At 60.5% G+C, this 19,658-nt stretch overlaps 1 protein-coding gene across 1 annotated transcript; it reads right to left on the bottom strand.

Annotated features, from left to right (window-relative positions):
* Positions 1-957: 957 nt before the first annotated feature.
* COL1A1 (collagen type I alpha 1 chain) lies at positions 958-18,064 on the bottom strand. Its single transcript, XM_053657170.1, has 51 exons — positions 17,851-18,064; positions 16,181-16,375; positions 16,029-16,063; positions 15,895-15,930; positions 15,702-15,803; positions 14,827-14,895; positions 14,533-14,577; positions 14,329-14,382; positions 14,122-14,175; positions 13,532-13,585; positions 13,361-13,414; positions 12,990-13,043; positions 12,858-12,902; positions 12,689-12,742; positions 12,529-12,573; positions 12,303-12,356; positions 11,966-12,064; positions 11,832-11,876; positions 11,636-11,734; positions 11,467-11,520; positions 11,195-11,302; positions 11,064-11,117; positions 10,707-10,805; positions 10,472-10,525; positions 10,276-10,374; positions 9,664-9,717; positions 9,445-9,498; positions 9,276-9,329; positions 9,115-9,168; positions 8,620-8,664; positions 8,430-8,528; positions 8,070-8,177; positions 7,541-7,648; positions 7,306-7,359; positions 7,043-7,096; positions 6,719-6,826; positions 6,577-6,630; positions 6,404-6,457; positions 6,105-6,266; positions 5,912-6,019; positions 5,651-5,758; positions 5,487-5,540; positions 5,273-5,380; positions 4,793-4,846; positions 4,571-4,678; positions 4,200-4,253; positions 3,764-3,871; positions 3,389-3,671; positions 3,069-3,259; positions 2,571-2,813; positions 958-2,451 (listed from the first exon to the last, which is right to left on the bottom strand). Exons 1-51 carry the CDS (start codon positions 17,936-17,938, stop codon positions 2,305-2,307), a joined length of 4,377 nt encoding a protein of 1,458 aa, XP_053513145.1. The 5' UTR covers positions 17,939-18,064; the 3' UTR covers positions 958-2,304.
* Positions 18,065-19,658: the final 1,594 nt, after the last annotated feature.

The raw sequence follows: 19,658 nt of genomic DNA on the forward strand, positions 1-19,658 counted from the left end.
CCGAGGGGAAGGGAACAGGAGGGAGGGAGGAGCAGGGGGAAGAGGCAAGAAGTTTTAAGAGGAAGAGGAATAGGCAGGGGGCAGGGGCTGGGCAAAATGACCTCTCCAAGCCGCCCACACCCAAGAGGGGTGCGTGTTCTGGGGACTTAGAAGGCAAAGAGGGATGGAGCACATGCTCAGCAGAGCAGGGCCTGCACCTTCCAGGTAGCGGCGCCTGCAAGCGCCTTGGCTGCAGCTCTTCCAGGCGGCTGGGCAGACCCCTCCCTCCTTCCCCTGGGAGCCCAGGAGAGCAAGTAAACAGGAGGTGGTTTTCCCTCCTAGTCTCACAGTCCTCGGCTCCGCTGGGGCAGGCCCTGCCTGTGCGGTACTGCTGGTGCTCCTTTGGGGGAGCTCAGAGAGGGCAGGGAGGGCAGAGGAGAGATGGCCCTCCATGCTGGCCCAGGGAGAGGCCTCGTGGGACGCTTCTGGGGACCCTCTGCGGTCCCAGCTCCCTCACCCAGGGGTGGGGCTCCCAGCGCCCCATGGGCAATGCCTCCCCAGGTCCCCGACCCTGCAGAGTGACCGCAGCAGTGGAGAGGGCAGCAGGGCTGATGGCTTTGATGGGAGAGTGGGCTTGAGTTTTGGGCAGCCCGGGGTCTGGAGGGAGGCTGTGTGTGTGTCTGTGTGTGTGCACGCCCGTGGCTGCACATGTGCCGTGCCTGTGTACCCTGTGAGAGAGAGGGGGGCTTGGGGAGACGTGTAGCAAAGGTCGCAGGAGGAAGGGAAGAAAACGGTGGAAGGCATAAGAAAGGCAAGAGCAGACGAGAGAGGGACCATGGAGGGTGCCAGATGGGGAGGAAGAGGATGACAGGGGTAAGAGAGGGAAGGATAGCCCACCCCCTCCCACTCCGATGCTCCCTCCCCACGCCCCCACCCCCCATCTCCAAGGAAGGAAATTAGGAGGCCGCTGCAGACATATTTGGGTCATTTCCACATGCTTTATTCCAGCAATCAAAATAATTAAAAACATCTCAAATTATTATACACATACAAAATAGGTACAGAGTCTCTTGGTTCCTCCCACCCCAGGGGGAAAACTGCTTTGTGCTTTGGGAAATTTGTGCTCTGAAACCCAGGAGAGAGGATGAGGGACGGACAGAGGGGTGTGGGGGTGGGAGGCAGCCGAGGAGGAGGGGGTTTCAGAAGAGAGAGGTCTGGAGAGAGGCCTGAGCAGGCGAGGGCATGGGGGGGGAGGCCGAGGAGTGGGCGGCACTCTCTCCCCCGTGTTAAATAGCACCTTGAGAAAATTCACATGAGTCCCCATCCACCAGGAAAGAAAAAAGCCAAAGAATTAAAGACTTTGAACAAAAAGGAACATTTGCTGGCCTGGCGGGGGGCGGGGGGTGGCATCCCGACTTCTATAGCACCAGTGGTTCCCTGGCCACCCCACCCCACCCCATCACAGAGATGTAGCACCTTTGGTATAAAACGGGGAGCCCCTCCCAGCCCACCCCCATCCCGCCCCCACGCAGTTGCCCGGTGACAGAGAGGTAGTCTTTCAGCAACACAGTTACACAAGGAACAGAGGCCGCTCCCACCCAGCCCCGCCGCTTGCAGGGGAATTGCCGCGTTGTCTCCACTCTGCCTGGCCCCTCTTGACTTTCCTCTGAACCCCGTGTCAGGGGGGCTGGTGGTTCCCCTCAGGGTGCCCTCCTCAAAAACGAAGAGGGGGCGTTGCCGGGGCCAGAGGACGCCGATGGAAAAGCTTCTTTGGTGGTCTGAGAACCGTAGGCCCCCCCAGGGTTTGAGGATCCTGGGCGGGGGGAGCGGGCTGGGAGTGGAGGGTCGTTTGGGTGTTTTGGCATTGCCTTTGGTTGCTGGGCAGGCAATGCATGGTTTCCTGTGACTTTAGGGGAGACTTAGATTTGGGGAGCAGTGGAGGGGCAGCCCCAAGAAGGCCTGGAGGGAGGGGCAAGAAGGGTGGCATTGGGTGTCATAGCCCAACAGGCAGAAAGGGACTTATCCCCACATGGGTCTTCAAGCAAGTGGACCAAGCTTCCTTTTTTAAAAAGTTATTTATTTATTCTTTTTTTGGTTTTTGGTGAGGTTGAGTGTGTTTTTGGTTTTTGGTCATGTTCGGCTGGTCAAAGATAAAAACTAAGTTCGAGAGATGAATGCAAAGGAAAAAAAAATTTTCCAAAGTCCATGTGAAATTGTTTCCCATTTTTTGGCTTTTTGGGGAGTTCAGTTTGGGTTGTTTGTCTGTTTCCACGGTCAGGGGCCAGTGGGTCGGGTGGGAGGGAGCCAGGTTGGGGTGGAGGGAGTTTACAGGAAGCAGACGGGGCCGACGTCGATACCGAATTCCTGGTCTGGGGCGCCAATGTCCAAGGGGGCCACATCGATGATGGGCAGGCGGGAGGTCTTGGTGGTTTTGTATTCGATCACTGTCTTGCCCCAGGTTCCGGTGTGACTCTGGGGTGGAGGGGAGACAATGGGAGAGGGGCGTCACCGAGTGGGGACGACGGGGTGCGGAGAACTGTGGCCTGTCTAAAAAGCCGGAGCCCAGAGCGGGGCCCTGGGGGGGCACTCACCGTGCAGCCGTCGTGGGTGACAGTGTAGGTGAAGCGGCTGTTGCCCTCGGACCGGAGCTCGATCTCGTTGGAGCCCTGGAGGAGCAGGGACTTCTTGAGGTTGCCTGTCTGCTGGTCCATGTAGGCCACGCTGTTCTTGCAGTGGTAGGTGAGGTTCTGGGAGGCCTCGGTGGACATCAGGCGCAGGAAGGTCAGCTGGATGGCCACGTCCGCAGGGTCGGAGCCCTGGCCGCCGTACTCGAACTGCGAGGGGCAGGGAGAGCGAAGGGTGAGTGACCGTGCTGGAGGCTCCGGTCCCGGCCTCCCTTCCTGGAATCCTCGGAGAACACCCACATCTGGTCCTGACCTCGCCTGCCCAAGGGCACCCTCTGTCTGAGCTAGGATCACGGGCCCAGGACCCCAGCCCGGCTCTGTCCGGCACACCCAGCACCTCACGCCCCCTCGGAGCCCTCAGCCAGCCCATCTTGTGTGAGGGGCTCCAGGGTCCAGCTCACACACCTGGGATCCGCCGGTCATGCTCTCGCCGAACCAGACGTGCTTCTTCTCCTTGGGGTTCTTGCTGATGTACCAGTTCTTCTGGGCCACGCTGGGCTGAGTGGGGTACACGCAGGTCTCACCTGTCTCCATGTTGCAGAAGACCTTGATGGCGTCCAGGTTGCAGCCTTGGTTGGGGTCGATCCAGTATTCTCCTGCGATGGGGCAGGGCAAGATGGAGTCAGGGGAGGTCTGGGAGGGGACACACGTGGGCATTGAAGCCCCTCAGGCTAGGCCCTGTCACGGCGGGAAGGGGGACAGGCACGGGGCGGGCCCGTCCTCACCGTTCTTCCAGTCAGAGTGGCACATCTTGAGGTCGCGGCAGGTGCGGGCTGGGTTCTTGCGGCTGCCTTCAGGGCTCCGGATGTTCTCGATCTGCTGGCTCAGGCTCTTGAGGGTGGTGTCCACCTCGAGGTCACGGTCACGGACCACGTTGGCATCGTCGGCCCGGTAGTAGCGGCCACCATCGTGAGCCTTCTCCTGAGGTGGCTGGGGCAGGAAGCTGAAGTCGAAACCGCCGCTGGGAGGACCGGGAGGGCCGGGAGGGCCAGGAGGGCCGGGGGGACCCTGCACAGAAAGGGAGGAGAGTGGGGTTTGTCTGGAGTTGAGCCTTCTCGGGGCCAGAGGGCCACGGGCAGACAGCGTGGGGAGCTACGTACAACTGGACCAGCGTCGCCAGTGCGGCCACGGGGACCAGGGGGGCCAATGGGGCCTGCAAGGCCGTTGAGTCCATCTTTGCCAGGAGCACCAGGAGAGCCGGGGGGACCCTGCAGAGGGGAAGATAGTTAAAGAAAGTCGTCCAGAAAGCACAGGACCCCCCCAATTCTGGTGCAGGAGGCTGCGCCTCTCCCTGCCTGCTGCTCTTCATTGCTCGTTCCCACAGCCAGGCCAGGGAACATTTTGTGGGAGGTGTTCGTGGGAGGGGGATGCCAAGGGCTGGGGGAGGCGGTCTAGGACCCTCCCTTCCTTCCTCCAACCCCTGTCCCTGGGCCCATCTCCAAAGAAGCGAGGGACACCAGTCCCAGGCCAAGGGCCGTGGCACATGTTTGGGTTTGGGTTTGGGACCCCAAAGAGGAGACAGAAGGCAGGACTTACACGGGGACCAGCAGGACCAGAAGCTCCAGAGGGACCTTGTTCACCAGGAGAGCCCTGAAGGACAGATGCAAAGGCAGTTTAGGCCCCATGTGGATCAAAAGAGGCCAACACCTTGCCCTTCGCCCCCCATTATGCAGGGTGTCTACAGTCTGAGACCCCCTCCCATGATCTCTCCCTGTGCCCCCCTCGCCCTCTCAAAAACTCCTTGGAAATGCCCATAAGTCTTCAGGTCCCATTCATCACCAGGGAAGAGTGAGAATGGCTACCCAGAGGGGGGAACTGAGTCAAAATAGCCCCAGCCATCCCACAGCAAGGGACGGGGAAATGATAAGACTCAGTGGCCACTGGGAGGCGCTGCCGAGCATACTCACGGGAGGGCCAGGGGGACCCTGGAGACCGGAGAAACCGCGGTGACCCTTTATGCCTCTGTCGCCCTGTTCGCCTGCCTCACCCTTGTCACCACGGGGGCCTTGGGGTCCCTAGAAGAGCAGAGGAGACAGGTTGTCAGGGGAAAGTCCATTAGCACTGAGTGGGGTGCTGTCCACACCTGGACGGGGGTTCTGAGGATGTGAGGGCCAGGGCAGGGCACTTACAGTGGGGCCGCGGGCACCAGCAGGGCCGATGGGACCAGCAGGACCAGAAGGACCCTGAGGAGAGCAGAGGGTGTCAGATCCTGGCCGGGGAGGCCCCAGCCGAGGGCTGGCATGGCATGAGCTGCAGGACAGGGCCAGCCCTCGGCCAGCTCCTCTTTCCTCACGTCCTTCCCCACTATGTCCATCTCCCCTAAGCTCAAGATGAAACTCTGTGAATTCAGGCTTCACATGAGCTGGTGCAATTACCTGGGCACAACCCCATTCCCTGGAGGAGTTGGGGTACTTCTAGGAGAGGGGCCTCGAGGCTGAGCTGTGGCTTGCTATTTTCAGGGGGGCCAAGGGTCCAGCCACCTGGCAAGACCTCCTCTCCACCCCCTCCCCAACCTGGGTGAAGTCAGGTGTCCATCTGCAGGACGCGAGGCATGGCTGGGGGGGTCCCTGGCCTGACAAGAAGCAGGCAATGCGAGTCCAGCTACTTACAGTCTCACCACGGTCACCACTCTTGCCAGCAGGGCCGACGGGGCCAGGGGCACCGGGAGCACCAGGAGCACCAGGGGGTCCAGCAGGGCCAGTCTCACCACGGTCACCCTGGGAGGGGCGAGGAGGGAAGTGCAGGTCAGCCCCAGATGAAGGAGCCAGGCCGGGCAAGGGGAGCAGCAGACACAGCTGTGGCCCTGGGGTGCAGCCGTCTTACTTTGGCGCCAGGAGCACCATCTCGTCCGGGGGAACCTTCAGCACCAGGAGCTCCCTGCAGACAGAGGGTGGCGAGAGGTAAGCATCGGCCAGGAGGAGGGAGGCTCAGGCCAAGGCCAAAATGGTCTTGCTGATGGCATTGGCATGGGGCTGGCGACTGCTTACCTCACGTCCAGACTCGCCAGGGGGTCCAGCCAGTCCAGGGGGGCCCATGGGACCAGGGGGGCCGCGTTCACCACTTGGTCCAGAGGGACCTTGTTTGCCAGGTTCACCCTTGGGTAGAAGAAAGAGTCAGAGGCTGGGGAGAGCCTGAAAGCGCCTTAGTCACCCGGCACATCCGTCTAACTGGCTCTGCCGCCCCATCCTGTGTCCTCCAAGCCCTGTGACAGTTCTTCTCGGGGTGCCCCAAGGTGCGGGAGCACTCACAGAGGGGCCAGGAAGACCAGGGAAGCCTCTTTCTCCTCGCTGACCGGGCAGGCCGACCACACCACGCTGTCCAGCAATGCCCTGAGGTCCAGGGGTCCCGGGAGCACCCTGTGGGAGGCAGACAGCGGTGAGGTGCCTCGCAGTGGCCAGGGACCACGCCCACAGCCCAGAGCCCTCCACAGCTTGTACTCACAGCAGGCCCGTCAGCACCAGGGGCTCCTTTCTCACCAGCAGGGCCAGGGGGACCAGGGGGACCAACTTCACCGGGACGTCCAGCGGGGCCAGTCTCACCACGGGGTCCTTTGCCACCTTCTTTGCCAGCAGGGCCAGGAGGGCCAGGGGGTCCAGCATTTCCCTGGACAAGAAGAGGGGCTGTCAGATTCCAGTGGATGGTAGAGCCCCACTGAGGCCTCTGTTGGGCCTACTCCACTCCTGACAGTCTCCCCCCACCCTTCCTCCCCAAGCAGAGGAGTCTCCCCCTCAGATACTCACAGAGGGGCCGGGGGGACCAACTCGGCCAGCAGCACCAGGGAAACCAGTAGCACCCTAGTGGAAGAGGATAAAGAAACCGTCAGAGTGAGAACAGCGCCCCCATGTGGCCCGCTCCTCCTGCCTCCAAACTAGAGCCGGGGAGTCTCAGCAGAGACTCAGGGAGAGATACTCACAGGGGGACCGGCACTGCCACGAGCACCTTTGGGTCCAGGAGCACCAACGTTACCCTGCAGGAGAGCACAGAGGCGTCAAGGCTGGGCTGGTCCTGGGTCCAGGCCTGTCGGCGGCTCGGGGCCCAGAGGGTGAGAAACTCACAATGGGACCAGGGGGCCCAGCGGGTCCAGCAGGGCCAGGAGGACCAGCATCGCCTTTAGCACCAGCATCACCAGGTTCGCCTTTAGCACCAGGCTGGCCATCAGCACCCTGGGGGAGGAAGGGGCATGGTGAGCAGAGGACGCCGTGCCAGAGTAACAAGTCGGGCTGTTCCCCGGCGGGGCTAGGACGGTAGCCCAGGCAGGAAGATGCTTGAACAGGGGACAATCCCTCCAGACTCAGGTCCAGGCCTCTATCTTCATCAGGTCACCCAAGGCCCCCCCGTCCCGGTGGATGATGAGAAATGAAGGCAGTCTTGATACTCACAGGGGGGCCAGCGAAGCCAGCAGGGCCGGGGGGACCAGGCTCACCACGGTCTCCCTAGAAGAAAAGGAGGCAAACTGGAGAGATGCCCTGACACCGGGGAGGCAGGTGGGGCACACTGGAGGGACAGATGAGAAGGAGCGGCTCTGAAGAGCATTCTCCAGGGGCCGGGAGCAAAGGTGGAGGAGGGATAGAAAGAGGGCTGGGGCAGAATGAGGGGAGAAAAGGGCCGAGGATGGGGCGTTAACTGGGGCTTCTGTACTTACGGGGGCACCACGAGCTCCGGTGGGACCAGCAGGGCCACTAGGACCAGTTTCACCCTGAGAGGGAGGAAGCAGAGGCACAGGGTCAGGGGCCACCCTGAATACTCCTGGCGGATGACCCCAGGGGAGCCTCCCCTCCCCCAGCTCCGGGCTGTCAGCACGGTGGCAGCTCTGGCCTTCCCCACAGAGCCATGCCCGGGCTTGATGGGAAAGCTGACTTAGGGTGCAGCTCCCTCACCTTGTCACCAGGGGCACCAGCAGGGCCAGGGGGACCGATGGGGCCAGTCAGACCTCGGACACCGTCTTTGCCAGGAGCACCATCAGCACCTTTGGGACCGGCATCGCCCTAAACACATGGGAAAGCCTGAGTCTTCCAGCATGAGGCAAGGAGACAACCTATTGTGTCTGGAAACCCTCCCCAGCTCTGCCCCTCCCCCACCCGTGCTGAGAACTTAGTCTTTTCGGAGGAAAAGATGCCTGCCTGAGGGAGTTAAGAGGCCCTGCCTTATGCGGGAGGAATGAATAAGGGATGGCCCATCCAGGGGGAAGCCCCTCCTCTTGTTGCCAAGGTAACTCATGAGGAGAGAAGGGCCTGGACCACAGGTAGAGAATTCATCAGCAGAAAGGCCAGAGGGGAAGAAGGGAGGATTAAGGAGAGGAAGAAAAGAAGGCAGGGAGGGGAAGAGAGGCCGGGGGATCCAGAGCAGACAGAATGGGAACCACACAGGGCCCAGGGGCGGGGGGGTGGGGGGGATGCTTGAACTTACTCTGTCGCCCTTAGGGCCTGGAAGACCCGCTGCACCTCGTTCACCGGGCATTCCCTGAAGGCCGGGGGCACCCTGGCCACCGGGGGCTCCAGGGGCACCAGCATCACCCTGTGTGACAAAGAGGACTGGAGTGAGGCTCGGGGTCCCGGGACTAGGTCACAGTCCTGAGCCCCCTTTTAAGTGTCCCTCAGGGTTGGTTCAAGGGGCAAAGACAGGCCCCGCAAAGAGGAAAAGCCTACAGCCCAGAACTTCAGGCTGTACCTGACCCCACCCCTCTCGCACATCTAGGTGGCTTTGGTCATAGCCAGGTGTCCCTCGGTGAGGGACAGGGGTGAAGCCTGGTCCCTGTGCCATCCTTACCTTAGCACCATCATTGCCAGGAGCACCGTTGGCCCCACGGGGACCAGCAGGACCAGGGGGACCTTGCACACCTCGCTCACCGGGGAAACCTCTCTCGCCCTAGGAGAGAAGGGAGGACGGGACGGTGACGGGGGTCCGGAGACGGGCGAGCCAGGGACGTCTGGGCGGGAGCTGCAGAGGCTCTACTTACTCTTGCTCCAGAGGGGCCAGGGGCACCAAGGTCTCCAGGAACACCCTGAGGGGGAGGGAGAGACGGCTGTGAGCAAAGGCCACTGGGGTCCTCAGCTCGAGAAAGCACCACTGCCCTCCTGCTGTGGGGGTGGCCTCAGGGTCTGTGACTGGAAACCAGTGCCTCTGCAGCACCGAACCGGGATCATCCCTGTACTCTGTACCCCTCCTCTAGATATCTCAGTGATGAACATCCCCAACTTCGGGTTCAGGGCAAGTCACAGAGAATTCCAGCATCTCCGAAAAGAAGTGGTCAGGCTAGCAGCTGAGAGGCTATCATATCACGCACAGATGCAGCCGCTCCCAGCTGCCCTCCTGTGTAGTTCCCTTCATGATGGGAAGTCCTTCCTGGTGTCTGACCCCAATCCAGCTGGCTGATGGTGTCTGATTAGCTAGGAGGCTGGCCTCTCTCTCTGTACTCTATGTTCCTGCCTCACTGGCTGCTGCTACCTCTTACCTGTTCACCGGGTTTGCCTGCTTCACCAGGAGGACCAGCAGGGCCGGGGAGACCCTGGAGGGGGGGAAATGGGGGAGAAAAGGGAAGGAGGTGAGGATCCAGAAGAGAACAAAGGCAAACTCACAACCTCCCCCAGCCCCCTGACAGCTGAGAGGCCTCACCTGGAATCCGGGGGAGCCAGCAGGGCCTTGTTCGCCTCTTTCACCAGCAGGGCCCTGTCACGAGAGGATGCTGGGGTCATAGGAAGGCCCAGGAGAGGAGGGGCAGGGGGTCGTCCCTCTCCTGCACCACTGTGCCCCCTCCCCGGGCCCCCCTGTCAGGGACACTTACAGCAGGGCCAGGGGGTCCCTGAGCTCCAGCTTCTCCGTCTTTGCCAGCAGCACCCTGTGGGGAGACAGCAAAGGACTCAGGGACGTGAGGTGGCTGAGGAAGAGGGGCAGGTGGGAGGGACCTGGGGCTGGGGTCCTGGTGCCCAGGGAGGGTGATGGGGTGGTGGCTGTGAGCCTCCCGCGCCCCTCCTGCAGGGAGGGGAACCTGTAAGACACTTACCACAGCACCGGGGGGGCCAGGAACACCTCTCTCTCCAGCTTTACCGGGCTCTCCCTGGGGGGAAGGAGTCAGAGTTGAGGGGGCTGAAGTGGGAAACTGGGGCCTCCTTGGTCCCTCCTGTTTACTTGGAGTGGAGTTTTTAAAGGGACTTTCTTATCTGCCAGCCCTGGCCCTGGGGAAGTGCCTTTGCGGACTTCCACGCTGGTCCCTTTGCCTCTCCCCAGACCACTCGGCCCTTCAGGCTCATCCCTCCCCTCTCCCCTGTAGCTTCCTGAGCTGCCCAGGGCTTCCATCTCCTCTGATCTCTCCTTTTGAAGCTCATAGAACCCCCAAGATGTGGGGGTGACTATTATATCAAGGGCCTGTCCTATGTCCACGTGTGTGTGGGGGCAGGGGGGCCACCACCAACATTTATCCTCAGGGATGGGGCAGCAGCTGCGGTGCTAGAGGAGGTCCCTCGTTTTACGAATAGGGGGACTGAGGCCCAGAGAGGGGTAGTGAGTGGCCTGAGGCCACACAGCGGTCAGTGGCAAAGCTGGGCCCAGAGACCAGGACTCTCCCCTCCCAGCGTATCTGTCCCTGGCTCAGTGATGCTCCGTGCTGAGTACTCACAGCGGCGCCTTTAGGTCCGGGGAATCCCATCACACCAGCCTGCCCACGGGCGCCAGGGGGGCCTGGAGGTCCGGGGCGACCATCTTGACCAGCGGGACCCTAAAGATGGAAGTCACAAAGGCAGAGGTGAGGACAACGGGTGGGTGGTCAGGAGAGTGGAAGAGGGCCTGGGAGCGCGGCGGAGAGTGATACTTACAGGGGGGCCGGTTTTGCCATCAGGACCAGGGCTGCCAGGGCTTCCAGTCAGACCCTGAGGGGGAGCAGAGAGGTGTGAGTGGGCTGGCAAGGAGGGGTGGCAGGGGAGGTGAAGGCCGTGATTGGGGGCACTCCGGGATGCAGACCCTTGGCCCTGCTCCAGAGCACCTCATCCCAGACCCAACACGGGGCAGGCGGGGTCCTGGGCCAAGCCGGGCAGAGGGCTGGGGTCTCACCTTGGCACCAGGCAGACCAGCTTCACCGGGGCGACCAGCTTCACCAGGAGAGCCTTTGGGACCAGCAGGGCCAGGAGAACCACGTTCACCAGCGGGGCCCTGGTTGGGGGGTGGGGGTCACAGGAACAATTAGGGTCTCAAGCCTAGGCCTCTTCCTCCCAGGGAGGTGGGGGGGTTTGGGGGGCATTGTTGGAGGTGGGAAGGTCAAGGTGAGGCGGAGTGTGAAGGGAGAGGACTGTGGCCCCAGCAGGGGCACTAATGACTGGCAGCAGGGGCAGAGGGACTGACTACGTTTGAAAGAGGACAGTGAAGGGCAGGGAGCAGCAGGCTCAGCCTCCAGCCACGAAGAGAGGTTACCTTGGGACCAGCCACACCATCTGCGCCAGGGAAACCACGACCACCAGGTCCACCCTGCAGGAGGAGAGGAGGTCAGTGAGCTCAGCCACGGAGCACTGGGCTGGCCCTGGGGACAGAGAAGGGGCACTTACACGCTCGCCGGGGGGTCCAGGCAGGCCGGCAGGTCCGGGTTCACCTCGGGCTCCTCGCTTTCCTTCCTCCCCAGCAGGGCCAGGGGGTCCTTGAATACCAGGGGCACCCTAGAGAGGGCAGAGAGGAGGAGACAGCCCGTCGTGAGGGCCGTCCTGGTGCCAGCTCCTGCGTGGGCCTGAGGCCAAGGCTCCAGCACCAGGGGCTCCCATTCCTCCCTGGGTCTCCCTCGAGGGGCTCGCAGGCAGACAGGCTGAGCTGCAGGGGCACTTACGGGCTCTCCCTTGGCACCAGCGTCTCCCTTGTTGCCAGGAGCACCAGGTTCACCCTGTGTGGGGGGAGGAAAAGAGTATGAGCAGAGAGTTGGGGGTCCTCAGTTGGCCCTCGATCCCCAGACAGGGGCCACACTGGAGCCAGCACTGAAGTCAGAGAGTGGCACTTACGCTGTTACCCTTGGGACCAGGGGGACCGCCGGGGCCTTGGGGTCCAGAGGGGCCTCGGGCACCAGGGAAGCCAGGAGCACCAGCAATACCAGGAGCGCCCTGTAGGGGGCAGAACAAGTTGAGCCTAGGAGTGAAGGGCACTGGGCAGGTGGGAGATGGGCATCAGAGGCAGCTCTGAAATCTGCGGGACACTTACGTTGGCACCTTTAGCACCAGGCTGTCCATCAGCACCAGGGTTCCCCTGCGGCACAGAAAGAGGTGGGTCAGTGACAGTCAAGGACTGTGACTTGTGGGGGAGGGGCACAAGGGCACCGAGGAGGCAATACTTACAGCAGGGCCAGCGGCACCAGCAGGGCCAGGGGGGCCGGGCTCACCACGCACACCCTGGGGACCTTCAGAGCCTCGGGCTCCTTGGGGACCAGCTTCACCCTGGATGGGAAGAAAGCACATGGCAGAAGCCACTCTAGATGCCCAACGTCACCTTTGGAGGCGCGGGGGTGAAGGGCAGGGTCAGGAGACCAAGAATCAGGACTCCAAGGTCAGAGAAGGGGACCTCAGGACAAAGGTGCTGGGGCATGGGCTTCTCTCTTGCCACTCTGGGTCCTTCTGGTTTGGGGAGCGAGGAGACACCTTGCCCGTGGGAGCTGTGCTCAGAGGAGGGTCTCACCTTAGCACCAACAGCACCGGGGAAGCCAGGAGGGCCAGCGGGACCAGTGGGACCCTGCGAATGAAACAGATGTTGGCAAAAAAGAAGGTGGCAGCTGCAAGTCACACCCCGGGACAGAAGAGGTCTTGGGGTTCAGACCAACACGGCCCACCCCAGTGTTATCCCCAAGAGCTGGCACAGAGACCCCCACTCACTCCCGGCGCTGGGGTCTAGCAGCCATACTCACAGGGGGGCCGGCAGCACCAGTAGCACCGTCATTTCCACGAGCACCCTGCAGAGGAGAAGGGAAGCCTTGGTCAACCCACTGAGCTTTGACCAGGCCTTGTAGCTCCTGGGGAACCCCTTCCGGAGTCCAGGGATCCCCCCAAGGGGCCAGGAGTACTTACAGCAGGGCCAGGGGCTCCAGGGCGACCTCTTTCACCAGGCAGACCTCGGGGGCCCTGACAACCAAACCAAGAAAAGCCAAGTGAGGTGGAGGCACACACCTCTCCCTCGGCCCCCAGCTTGCCACCCCCCATCCTGCTCCCTCTTCCTTCTAGAACAGGACACACTCACCATCTGACCAGGGGCTCCATTTTCACCAGGGCTACCAGGCTCCCCCTACAGAGCAGAGAACAGAGTTAGGGATTCGTTCATGGTGGGGCTGGGTAGGAGGTGGATGACCATGACATTCAGACAGCCCCTTACCTTGGGACCAGCAGGACCAGCATCTCCCTTGGCACCATCCAAACCACTGAAACCCTAAGATAGAAAGGAGGGCCAAGGTAAGACTCCATGGAGAGGGTAGGCCAGCTTGATACCCACCCAGACCTGAGAAGGAGCCCCAGGGGGCCACCGCAGCACCCCCCCCCCCATCTCCGAGCTGGACTGAACCGCAGCCGGTGCAAGGTCTCATGCAATTCCTCTATCTGGACTTCTTTCCCAATGGAAGGACCTTCTTTGGGATGTCTACTCTCTATCCCTTGGGACTGCTGCAGCTGCCGCCACCGTAACACACCAGGGCCCTTTGGGGGAGGGGCTGGGACTTTGGGAGCTTAGATGACTCAGAAGGGACTCACTCTGTGTCCCTTCATTCCGGGGAGACCAGCTGTTCCAGGCAATCCCCGTGCACCCTGGAGACAGAAGAAAAGAAAGTCAGGGCTGTTAGAAGACCCTCCTCTGGACACAGCTCCCAGATGAAGCCCAAACACAGCCAAGCGGGGGCCAGCCGGCCACACCGTCTTGCTCACCTGAGGTCCAGGAGGCCCACGCTCGCCGGGGCGACCAGGCTTTCCAGCTTCACCCTGAGAGGGAGAGAAAAGGCTTCATGCTCATGCCCCTGGGCTGGAAAGGCGGGGAAGGTCTGAATGCTCTTGGGCTTCTTGAAGGTCAGGCTTAGGGGCACAGAATCTTATCTTTGAATTTAGAGTGCAGTTTAAATCTACCATGAAACCCTTGTCAGGTGAATTTTAATTTCCTCCAAAGGAGTTTTGGTTTATGTCTGTCACCAGCATTTTAATCTCACCATAGGGAGAGCAAATTAGAGGTACCAGAGCAATTAAGTTTAAGGACGTCATTTGCCCTGAAGGGTGGGCTGGGAATCAGTTTTAGGTGGCTGGGGGAGGGGGGCGGATAAGCACTCCTGTTGGAGAGAATGGAGAAACATCCCACAAAGGGAGAAAATCTTTGTTTAAGGGAAGTCTTGTGCCTTAAGGAGAACTCCCTTTCCTTTCTCTGGGTATGACTCCTGAAGATGGTGGTATACTGCGTGGAGAATATAGGGCCCTGACTCATGCAGCCAGTAAGGGTCAGATGGTATTTTCTCATGAGGGTTACTTACATCATCTCCGTTCTTGCCAGGGGGGCCAGCGGGACCACGGGGACCCATGGGACCCTAGAGGGGAAAGAAGGAGAGGAGGTGAGAATTACCAGGATGAGGAAAAAAGAAGGGGAAGGCTGGGACTGGAAGGAGGAGTAAGGAAGACTCCGGACGGGGATGGAGAATCCGTGTATTTGCAGAGAGTGTACAGGTTGGGGGGACACTTGCCGAAGCGCCGGGCTCGCCAGGCTCACCAGGAGGGCCCTGGAAACCTTGGGGACCCTGCAGGACAAGGAGAGAGGGGTGGGGTCAGAAGGGCAGGTTCCTGCCAACCTTTTCCCATCTCACCAAGAGATCCCCATTCCTCATCCCAACCCTCCCTCCCAAAGACCAAAGGCCAAGGTGGTGTATAAAGATATTCTGGATACTCACGGGTGCACCAGGGGGGCCAGGGAGACCACGAGGACCAGAAGGACCCTAAGGAAGAAAAAGAAAGGGAGGCCATGAGGACACTTCTGTGGGAAAGTGTAACGTGGGTGGAGCCTCGCCACTTCCCACTGATTCCTGCTGAGACCACCCAGGTGTCTTGCATCCTCTGGACTCCAAGGTCCCAACAGTCATCTTGACCTCCTAGATTATCCGTGTCACCCCACACGCCATCACTGGCCCATCTTGTCTGGATCCCCATCAGCTCTTCTGTGATCCCTGCTCCCCCTGGTGGCTCACCATGGGCCCAGGCACGGAAACTCCGGCTGACTTCTCATCGTAACCGTAAGACATCTGGGGAGCAAAGTTCTAGAAAGAAAATAAGAGAGAACGCGTGAGAACCTGGGGTCAGGACAGTGAGTTGAAAGGCAGACGACGACACCACCGGCAGTAGGACAAACGGACATCAGGTGCCTCCTGAGGGGATGCCCTCAACAAGACAGCAGTCCCCCACCCCCGCCAGAGAGTCCTGCACGAAAGGTGTCACCGGCACCTGCTCATGAAGACGCACCCGCCAAACCCAAACCGAGGGACAGTTTACCAAGCAACTGGCCTTTTAAAAAAAATGTCAATGTCTTAAAAGACAAAGACAGTCTGAAGGATCTCCCAGGTGAAAGAACATGAAAGAGATGTGATGATTAAATGTAATTCATAACCCGGGGTGCATCCCCATCAGGAAAAAGGAATCCTCCAAAGGACACTAAGCGGACATTGGTGAAATCTGAATGAGGAGTGTGTATTAGATGTGGCATTGTATCGATGTTCCGTTTCCACAACCCGATCATCCGTCACGCAGTGGTCACTTAAGAGAATGTTCTTTTTCTCACGAAAGACCCACTGGAGAATTTGGGAACACCAGCAACTTGCTCTCGAAGTAGGAAAGAAAAATACTTCACTCTCCAAGTCCAGAAAGAAAAAATAACCGGAATTGTACGTACACACAGAGACGGATAAAGCAAATAGGACACACTGGGAAGGGCGGATGAGAGTTCTTTGCCCTGTTCTGGCAACTTTTCCTTAAGGCTGAAATTATTTCAAAACATAAACAATGCCCTCCGCCAAAAACGAGCAAACAAAAAAGACGGGGGTGGGGAAGAAGGCGGCTCTCCACTTACTCCTCCGAGGCCAGGGGGTCCGGGAGGTCCGGGGGGTCCGGGGGGCCCGGGAAGCCCAGGCTGTCCAGGGATGCCATCGCGGCCAGGGGGGCCTGCGGGTCCCTGCAGCGGGAGAGGGCGGGCCGGGTGAGCGCAGGCCAGGGCCACGCCCACCCGCAGCTCTCCAGGGCGCGAAGCGCAACGCCACGCTCACCTTTGGGCCTCGGGGGCCGGTGTCTCCCTTGGGTCCCTTTGGGGTTGGGGGAGAAGAAACAAAAGAAGCCGCGTTAGAGGAGGGAGGGCTGTGGGGGCTCGTGGGAGGGGCGGCAGGAGTCGGCGGAGGATTACCTCGACTCCGGCGGTTTCCAGGTCCGTGGGCGACACTAGGGGGAGAGGAAACGCGGGTTAGAGGCAGGGTTTGCTCCGGTGTCCCCGGAGGCTCGGGCCGAGGGAGCTGCGCGTCCACCCCGGTCCCAGGCCCAGGCCCGGAGCGCTCGTACCCTCGCCGTCGGGGCAGACCGGGCAGCACTCGCCCGGGGGGGCGACGGCGCCGGGGCAGTTCTTGGTGTCCTCGCAGATCACGTCATCACACAACACGTTGCCATTGTCGCAGACACAGATCTGACAGACCTCGGGTTTCCATACTTCTCGGTCATGGTACCTGATGCCGTTCTGTACGCAGGTGACTGGTGGGACTGGGGCAAGAGCGGGGACGCGGGGCCGTCAGTGGCGCCCGAGCCCCACCTCGGGGCCCTATTCGCCGGCCCCATTTGTCTCACAGAAATATTTACTTTTTCCATTTCCCGCCTCCTCCTCTCCCCGCTCCTTCCCCCAAATCCTTAAAAGCCCATAAGCTCATCTGCTCCTCATCAGCGCCAGTGACAGCGCCGAGGCGCCTGGCCAGAGCGCCTATAACTCTTTCCAGTTCTCAGGAATTTAAACAAAGCTTTAAGCGGGGGTTGCTTCCAAATCCAACCTCAGCGCATTGGTGCAGAGGCCAAGTGAAATAAAGCCATTGGTTTGGGGGGTGAGGTGTGGGGAGGAGGAGAGACAGAACAGGAGGGGCCCCAACGAGAGGGCAGGCTTGTGGGGAGTGGTCTGGGTGGCCAGAGAAGGAGGGGCTGGGAGGAGAGATGGGAGGCCCAGCCCCCGTTCCGCCTCATTCCGCAGGCAGGTGGGATGGCGGGGGCAGGGCTAGGAAGCCGGGGAGGGGCTGATTGGCGTGGGATCCCACCCAGAGACCTGAAATGTACCCCTAAAGTTGGATACGCCCTAACCTTCAGGGCCCAGGAGTCTTAAAAACCCTCTCTGGGACAACCCCTATTTCCCAAAGCCAGCCAATGCCTCTGGGTCGCTTAGCCAAAGAACCAAAAAGTCCGCAAATATTATAGTAATGAAGTTAGTTAACCAGGCCAACCGCACGAGCGTCTGCCCAGACAGCCACTAGGTGGCGGGCAAAACTAAGCAATTTCCCTGGATCGGGCACTTCTTTTAGAGACAGGGGCCACTCCACCTCCAGCTTTATTTTCTAGGTCTAGAGGTGGGGTCCACACTTGGCCGTGACCCTGGTCTTCTGGCTCCAGCTCCTGCGCGGGGGAGCGCGGGCCCGGAGGAGCGGTTCTCCATATTGGTCAGCAGAGGGCGCAAGGACCCCGCCCTACCCACTCGGCTCCAAAGTTTCTCACCCTCCAACCCGCCCACTCTCCGCGCCCCCTCCCCCCTCAGCCCAGCACCCCCGCGGCCCCAGCAACACTGTCTAGCCTGCAGAGAGAGCAAACAATCTTTCCTTATGAATCATCCCACAGCCTTCCTGATCGCTTTTACATCTTGGGCTCCAAATTCTTCCTAACTAAACGCCCCCGTCCCATCTTCGACGCACTTTCCCGGGCCCCGCGCTCAGACCCCCCTTTCCCTGGTTGTAAACCACTGGGCGCACTCGGAACGCTCCCCTGTGCTAACTCAAGCCGCGCTCCATCCTCCACTCCCGCTCCTGGGGGCATTCATCTTCATCCCCTACCCAGGGTGCACTCCCTTCTCTCCCAGGACGCCAAAGAAGCGCCTTCATCATCTCCCTTCCATCCCCGAGTCTCCCTTTAAGTCTCGGACTCCCGGGACTGGGCGCAGGGTGCGACACCAAACAGCCCTGGACTCTCCAAAGTTCGAGACTTACTGTCTTCTTGGCCGTCCTCTTGGCCGTGCGTCTGGAGGGCGGTGGCCGCTAAGAGGAGCAGGAGCCGGAGGTCCACAAAGCTGAACATGTCTAGACCCTAGACATGTAGACTCTTTGCGGCTGGGGTGGGGGTTAGCGTCCGCTCATGCGTGGCCTCAGTCCGCGTGCCTCCTGCTCCGACCCCGAGGAGAAACTCCCGTCTGCTCCGACCCACGGCCCGGGCCCCTTTTATACCATCCCGAGGGATAGTGGGGAGGAACCCGGCCCCTAGGAGAGGGGGAGCCGGCAGCCCGTCCCCTAGCCAATCAGAGCTGCCTGGCCCGGCCCCCAATTTGGGAGTTGGAATGGAAGGGAGGAGGAGGTGGGAAGGGAAGGGAAAGGAGTCCACCGCACATCTCCCCCCTTGGCCGCCCTCCCTCCCCAGCCCCCCAGCCCAGCTTGGGCCAGACATACTGCTGCTGGGGTACGTCTAGGTCCTGAATACAGTGTAGGCTAAAGAGTGGGCAGGGCACGCCCTTCCACTTTCTTCCTGGGACCCCCAACCTGGAGGAACTGGAATTGGAGAGCTGGGTGGGGCAAGAGGGTCCCTCCTGGATATGCCTGGTTCACCCACCCTCCTGAGTGCCTCTGCAAGAGCCAAGGGATGGTATGAGGAGGCCGCTGGGGACCCCTCTAGAACAGGAGAACCAGAGAGTTAGAAAGATATGCCTGTGTAGCGGTGTCTTCTGGGGTGGCTGGGGCATGGAGCTTAGGAATATTTGGGGATCGAGTTAGAGATGCCTTTATAGACACTAAGAATCAGATACTTGGAGGGATGCTGGTGAGAGGGTGCTTTGTTTTCTTAAAGATGTCAATTCTTCCACCATGCATGAAGCGCCAAGACACAAACCCCAGGCATGACTGAGAGACGGGGTGGGGAGCCGAGGCACTCGCTGGGTGGGAGGGAAATGGGACTTCATGGTCTCTCCAGAAGGAAGCTTTGGTGTTGAGTGTTGGGGCAACATGGTGTGGTGGGCAATTGCCAGGACCCTTCCACCCCAGGGTGAGTGAGTTTACATGGAAAAGGCTGTGGCAGCTGGTGACTTAAGAAAGGGTCTGGGGTTAGGGGCTGCTGTGGCCGTGGCCAGGGCCCCGCACAGCCACACAGGAGAGAACTCAGGTGGAAGGACGTCACCAGAGAGTGGGAGCTCCTTCTGGGAGCCCCACAAAGTCCTGTCTCCAGTTGTGCCTGGACTCAGGGTTGGGGGCCTATGAGAGACCTTGGGGGTCTGGTGGGGACTTGCATTTGGAAATTTGGGGTGGAACTGCAGGGGAGGATGAGTAACATTTTAGAGGGTGTTTCCCACTGCCCAACCTCTTTCCCGAAAACCTAGGGCTTTGCTCTTTGCCTCTGGAACCAGAAGAGAATCATATGTACCCGATACCATGTGGGGACCCCAAACCAACAAGCTGTGTTTGGGGAAGATGTCTCTAGAAGACAACGTCCTTTCTTCCCTGTGTCCCAACCTCCCAACCCCAGTCTCTCCGGGCCCTGGTCCTGCCAAAACCTGTGGGCCCAAGAGAAAGTGGTGGGGGTCCCTTTGCAGTGCCCAGTCAACTCCAGTCCTTCCCACACGGCTCCCCCGCCTCCCATCACTCTAGAGCTGCAAACGTGGAAGCGGGGAGTCCCTCCTCCCCCAAACCATCCAAGATTCCATTGCTTCCCCCCGCCCCTCTCCACGCCCTCCCCCAGCTGGTTTTGTGCAACGAAGGCAAAGGGAAAAAAAGACCAAGGGAAGAGAAGGGGAGGGAGCCACGTCGGCCGTGGG

The sequence above is a fragment of the Artibeus jamaicensis genome, unplaced genomic scaffold (assembly GCF_021234435.1).
Source record: "Artibeus jamaicensis isolate MK-2021 breed Jamaican fruit bat unplaced genomic scaffold, CSHL_Jam_final contig_1998, whole genome shotgun sequence".
NCBI lineage: Eukaryota > Metazoa > Chordata > Mammalia > Chiroptera > Phyllostomidae > Artibeus > Artibeus jamaicensis.